Source organism: Leuciscus leuciscus (genome assembly GCF_965113295.1).
Source record: "Leuciscus leuciscus genome assembly, chromosome: 19".
Taxonomy (NCBI): Eukaryota; Metazoa; Chordata; class Actinopteri; order Cypriniformes; family Leuciscidae; genus Leuciscus; species Leuciscus leuciscus.
The window spans coordinates 4,432,650-4,439,487 of record NC_138743.1 but is presented as its reverse complement, the minus strand read 5'-3'; the positions used below and the strand labels follow the sequence as shown (position 1 = coordinate 4,439,487).

The 6,838-nt window shown below is 33.2% G+C and overlaps 1 protein-coding gene across 3 annotated transcripts in view; it reads left to right on the top strand.

The window, feature by feature from the left end:
- slc24a4b (solute carrier family 24 member 4b) overlaps positions 1–6,206 on the top strand; it is a 48,150-nt gene extending 41,944 nt beyond the window's left edge. Inside the window, exons 14-18 of one of the 3 annotated variants that reach the window (XR_014200172.1) lie at positions 1,456–1,570; positions 2,859–2,971; positions 3,088–3,153; positions 4,532–5,349; positions 6,084–6,206. Coding sequence is in view for 1 of the 3 variants with exons in the window: in XM_082147213.1 (XP_082003339.1) it covers positions 1,456–1,570; positions 2,859–2,971; positions 3,088–3,153; positions 4,532–4,681 (444 nt within the window). In the remaining 2 variants the exon portion in view is untranslated. Of the gene's footprint in view, positions 1–1,455; positions 1,571–2,858; positions 2,972–3,087; positions 3,154–4,531 lie in introns of all 3 variants that reach the window. The other 2 variants (XR_014200173.1, XM_082147213.1) reach the window with 2 other exon arrangements.
- The last annotated feature ends 632 nt before the right edge of the window (positions 6,207–6,838 follow it).

Here is a 6,838-nt window from a genome sequence, read left to right as displayed (position 1 = left end):
CGCTTCTGTGATGTACGTCAGAACGGAGGCTCACTATTGGCCGACGCTAGTCATGTGTGTGATGCTGGCCAATAGTGAGCCTACGTTCTGACGTACATCACAGAAGCGCTGCTGTTACACTACGTGAACTCACTCAGAGAAACACCGAATAAAATGAAGAGTTGAATAAAGCTGTTATTTTTGTTTGTTGTTGCGCACAAAAAGTATTCTCGCCGCTTGATAAACTTAAGGTTGAGCCACTGTAGTCACTTGGACTATTTTAAACATTAGCCGCGTTTCCATTACCCTTCAAATTGCGCAAATTGAAATTGCGAATTGAAAATACGCCCAATGGAAACACGTCATTTTCGCAAAAACTCCCATTTATCGCAAAAAGGTTTTTACGCTCCCATGCGGTGGTTTTTCAGGCAATTCGAAAAAGAAATATTTCGCAAAACTGCAATGGAAACAGTTTTTGCGCATTTCCAGGTCACCTGACGTAGATGACGCGGTGTATTTGGACAGAAGACGAGACAAGAGTTCTTTATTAAATTCATAAAAGACAGAAGAATTACAGGAATACTGGATTCTAAACCTCAAATAAATGCCACAATCAAGACCTCGAAGCAGAAATGAGGGAGAAACACCCAAAAACACCTCATATCACAAGTATAAGGGTCGTTCCTTACCATTAATGCTTGGAAAACACACATACGTCTCCTTCCATTAATAATAATGGGCAGTGCAGTGGCTGAGATATACATAAACCTACCAACGTCCGTTGCCATGATTTATCTATCTATCTATCTATCTATCTATCTATCTATCTATCTATCTATCTATCTATCTATCTATCTATCTATCTATCTATCTATCTATCTATCTATCTATCTATCTATCTATCTATCTAAATAATGTATGATTTGCAAAAATGAAAACTGCTGCTTCTGTGTAGATGAGAGAATCAAAGTGCGCGTTGTGCACACGCTACATTGATTATGGCCAAGCATGCGCCCTTAAAATAGCATATGAATAACATGCGCAACGCGCCACTGACTTTAAACTATTTTTTCCTGGTTAGTGGCGCAATTGTTTTCTAAACGTGCAAAATAGCATGAAGGAACGTTTGCGCCGGAACACGCCTCCTCTTTGCGCTGAACCGCCCCCGGGAGCACAAGTGTATTTCTTAGTTAACCGACGTGCTTGTGTGGAGGGAAAAGTCCGCTGTGCGCAGATGCAAAATAGGAATGATACATGCGTCGCTGTACAAAGTCACTTGCGCTGGGTGCAAGATAGGGCCCCTAGTGTCTTTACTAAATTTCTGGGCCGGCAAGTTTCAATAACATAGAAGCCTATGGAGGAGTGAGACAGCTCTCAGATTTAATCAAAGATATCATGAGGGAGAGTAATTACTGACAGAAGTTTCATGTTTGGGTGAACTAACCCTTTAACCTCCCTCCCCTCGCTGTCCCTCAGGTGACGATCATCGGATACACACTCGGTATTCCTGATGTCATCATGGGCATCACGTTTCTGGCCGCGGGCACGAGCGTCCCGGACTGTATCGCCAGTCTGATCGTGGCTCGTCAAGGTAGATCGATCGTGCCGTTCTGATCTCGACAGCTACTGGCCGATCAATAAAACCGGCTGAATGTTTCACCTTCACGATCTGATCATGTGATTTCCTGTTCCTGTGTCACTGTCAATCACATGGGCTGCATCTCAGTGCCATCTGTGCATCAGAGAACGGCTGATGTTACCCACAATCCCTTGCACTCGAAAAATATTGCTCATACTACATTACTACAAGTGTATATGTATGTATCTAAAAGTTAAATGTTAAATGTGTAATTTCTGGCTCAAAATTAATTTTTTATAGTAAGTGTTTTTGAGGTAGTGTTTTCAGACAGAAGGAGCAATGTTTTGATAGGGATGACAATGTTTATATGTAATATGACAATGTAATAAAATCATTAATAATTAATAATAAATATGTTTGTATTCTAATTAATAATAAACATTAGTAATAATAAAAAATAATTATAATAATGTTATTATTATCATTATTATTATTAATGTTTTTGAGCCAATGTTTTCTCTAGCATGATGCTCAGACAAAAAGGATTTTATTAAATAATTAATAAATATTTATTATTATAGATTATAATTATAATAATTATTTATTATTATTATTATTATTAAATATTATTATTATTATATTTTATTTGTTTATCTAGCAGGACGATTAAAGAAAATTAAAAACGTTTTAATAGTGATGAACTGCAGCATTTGACTAAATACTTGTTTATTTAATCAAATAATGAATAATAAATATGTATGTATTATAATTAATAATAAACATAATAATAAGTAATAATAAACATTAATAACAATGTATTATTATTATGTTTTTGAGTCAATTTTTTTTATAGCAGGATGCTCAAACTAAATTATTTAATAAAATAATGATTAATAAATATGTATTATTATAAATAATAATAAAAATAAAAATAATGTATTATTGTTATTATTTTATTTTATTTGTTTTAGTCACTGTTTTGAACCAATGTTTTTGTTTTTTTAGCAGGATGATTGAAGAAAAGGAACAATGTTTTAATAATGAACAGCAGCATTTGACTAAATACTTCATTTTATTTATTTTATTTTATATATTCTTGTTTTAATTTTGCTAAAATGTTCTATTTTGCCAACTTTTTTCCGCTGTTTTGGAGTTTTGCATTGCTTTTGAACCCTGTGTTAGTTTTTCTGCTGACTTGTTTTTACATTGCTCTCCAACAGCCGTATGCAAATGAATATGCATCCACTCTCCACTTTCGGAGAGGAGTTGACATTGCTTGTTCAATCTTCTGTTTCTGTAGGTCTGGGAGACATGGCCGTGTCCAACACTATCGGCAGTAACGTGTTTGATATTCTGGTGGGACTCGGCGTTCCCTGGGCGCTGCAGACCATGGCAGTCAATTACGGATCAGTCGTAAGCACATCGAGCCTCGGCTAAACCTCTCCTGTGTGAACAGAGATCAAGCTGTGCTCCTTCTTCTGCTGAGCTGTGTTTACTGCACTGATGATGTTGTTTGGTCCTCTGTACAGGTGATGATAAACAGCCGAGGACTCGTGTACTCTGTGGTGCTTCTGCTGGGATCTGTCGCTCTCACCGTGAGTAAATCACACTCGCACTTCACTGTCAATTCTGCTGAAAACATTTCAAAATATTGCATTTTCAATGACGGGTGTAATTTGCTGGAAATCTGTCAGTGCAGATTCTCTCTTCATAGTGAAATAAACATCCCTGTGAATGCTGGTACTGTATCAGTTATGATTATTAAAAATGGTATGTATTCTTAACCAGCATTTTACACCATTGAGAACCAGTTGTGCCACTCGGTAGATATTGATATTGAATACAATTCTAAACATCAAATAATAATAGGCTAATTCAAATCGGTTAATAAAACGGATACATTTAAAAGGTTTAATTTAGCACTTGATAATAGTAATACAATAAAAATTTAATAACAATACAATTAAAACAGCAACTAAGGCAATTAAGGTCATTTCTAATGTTATTGTGAAGTGATTGACAATTGCTTAAACTTAATTATTTTTTAATTTTTTTGCTGAATGTTTGGATAGTCAAATGGTTGATTCTTAATAAATCTAACAATAAAAAAATCCATCAATAAAAACATACATTCACACTATACAATGCAGTTTAGCACTTGATAGTATAGAAATGACAATGCAATTAAAAAGTTATTTCTAATGTTATTGCAAAATGATTGACAATTGCTTTAAGTTTTTACTTGCTGAATGTTTTGATAATCAAATGAAAGATTTTTTTAATACATTTTGAAAAAATCTGTAAAAACAAATTCACACTATACAATTAAATTTAGCACTTGATAATACAGAAATGACAATGAAATGAAAAAGTGTTTTCTTATGTTATGCAAAGTGATTGACGATTGCTTAAACTGAATATTGTATTTTTGGGGTGAAAATTGTAATAATCAAATGGTTGATTCTTTCAAATAATAATAAAAATCAATTAATAAAAACGGATAGGCCTACATTCACTCTTAAATTCAGTTTAACACTTGATAATGTAGAAATGGCATTACAATTGAAAAGGTTATATATAATGTTATTGTGAAGTGATTGACAATTGCTTAAATATACTTACTGAATGTTTTTTTTTAATCAAACGTTTGATTTCAAATATAAATTTCAATTTAGCACTTTATAATATAGAAATGACAATAAAATAAAAAAGTTATTTCCAATGTTGTTATGAATTGACTGACAGTTGTTCGAAATAAAATACTGTATTATTCATTTTTATTAGCAGAATATGTTTGGTACTTTGTTTGGCAAATGTTTGGCAAAATACTTTGATCTATTTAGCTTTGGTTAGACATTTCATAATTGACATCCCGACTTTATGCATTGACGTATAGACTTCAAATGAGTCCTGAGTTGCAGAAATGGACTCCCTCCCGTATGTTCTTGTTTTCTTCATCTTCTTCACCCGCAGATTCTTGGGATCCACCTGAACGGCTGGAAGTTGGACTTTAAGCTGGGTGTTTATGTGCTGGTGCTGTACGCCATCTTCCTCTGTTTCTCCATCATGATCGAATACAACGTCTTCACCTTCGTCAACATACCCATGTGTCGGGAAGACTAGAGCCTCACCAACAGCTCCATATCCCAGAATGCACCATCCTGATGTCACGATCATCCTGAGTTTCTCTATCCTTGCACTCCAGAGCCATCATCACCTCAGACGGGACGAATGTTAGTCTTCATCAGGACTAACGCTTGATTCACTGCGACTCATTTCACTGTGGACGGATGGAGAAGATCTTCCAGTCAAGCTCATTTTCCTGACCTCTCGAACCCCAGAAAAAGGAACCCCTCCTCGGCAGCTCTTCTCTTCCAGTTGAGATCTTTAATATCCCAAAATGCATTGCGTGTCCGCCAAATATGGATTGCATCAGGAACGTATACGGGCGCCTGAATAAACACTCACCCTTTTCTACACGCCTGTTTTTCTTCTCTAGTTTCTTTTTCTTTGTCACTTTGTTGAAAAGGTGTTTTTGTAAGCGTGTCTCAAATGTCCTCCGAGTCAAATCTCTTCACAAAGTCTTTATTACTCATACAACTGTGAATTATTTTGCAGCATATCACTTTTTTTTTGCCCTAAAATTTGTAGAAATGCAAGAGAAACTAGAAAAAAAAGTTTGTTGAGACAAACTTTAAGTTGGCTTGAGAAAGCCGGACCAGAGAGTTGGAAGAAGTTTGAAGTAGTTTAAAGTTTAAAGTTAGTTTAGTGTTTGTTTGATTGATAGATTAGTTAGAAAGAAAGAATAGTTGGAAAGAAAGAAAGATTCATTAGAAAGAAAGAAAGAAAGAAAGAAAGATTAGTTAGAAAGAAAAAGAAAGAAAGAAAGAGAGATTAGTTAGAGAGAAAGAAAGATTAGTTAGAAAGAAAGAGAGACAGAAAGATAAATTAGTTAGAAAAAATATAAGTTAAAAAGAAAGATTAGCTAGAAAGAAAAAAATAATATTTAGAAAGATTAGTGAGAAAGAAAGATTAGTTAGAAAGAAAGAAAGAAAGATTAGAAATAAATAAATATTAGTTAGAAAGAAAGAACGATTAGTTAGAAAGAAAGATCAGTTAGAAAGAAAGAAAGAATAGTTTGAAAGAAAGAAAAAAGATTAGTTAAAAAGAAAGAAATATTAGTTAGAAAGAAAGAAAAATAATTTGTTAGAAAGAAAGAAAGAAAGATTAGTTAGAAAGTAAGAAAGAAAGATTAGTTAATAAGAAAGAAAAGAAAGAAAGAAAGATGAGTTAGAAAGAAAGAAAGAAAGATTACTCAGAAAGAAAGAAATATTAGTTAGAAAGAAAGATTAGTTAGAAAGACAGAAATAAATAAAGAGAAAGAATATTTAGAAAGAAAGAAAGAAAAAAGAAAAAGATTAGTTAGAAAGAAAGATTTTTTAGAAAGAAAGAAAGAAAGAAAGAAAGAAAGAGAGAAAGAAAGAAAGAAAGAAAGAAAGAAAGAAGAAACAAAGATTAGGCAGAGAGAAAGAAAGAAAGAAAGAAAGAAAGAAAGATTAGTTAGAAAGAAAGAGAAAGATTAGTCAGAAAGAAAAAAAGGAAAGAAAGAAAGATTAGTTAGATAGAGAAAGAAAGAAAGAAAGAAAGATTAGTCAGAAAGAAAAAAAGGAAAGAAAGAAAGATTAGTAAGAAAGAAAGATTCGTTGGAAGGAAAGAAAAAGAAAAAAGAAGCAAGAAAAAAGAAAGAAAGATTAGTTAGAAAGAAAAAGAAAGAAAGAAAGATTAGTTAGAAAGAGAGAAAGATAGATTAGTTAGAAAGAAAGAAATATGGATTAGTTAGAAAGAAAGATAGATTAGTTAGAAAGAGATAGATAGGTAGATAGATAAAGTTTGAAGATAGATAGAAGAGGTTTGAAGATTGATAGATAAAAAGTTTGAAGATAGATAGATAGATAGATAGATAGATAGATAGATATATAGATAAGTGTATTAGTACATAGAATAGTAGTTTAATTGAGTCTAGGGCTTCAGGGAGTTTAGATTTGAGTTTTTGGGTTGTGCACTAATGGGCCACCGTAGCCTTGGCTCAATTTGAACAGTCTATGGGATTTTTATGGTTATTAATATTAATTTTTAAGAAAACTGAAAGTCAAATCAGTCTGAAAAGATATAGCAATTCGAGTCAGAACAGTCTGAAGGTCTGACCTGAGTTTGGAGTATGTAGAGTTAAAGCTCTAGGAGAAGTTAAAGCTCTTTCCCAAGCCAACTTAATGAAAGTAT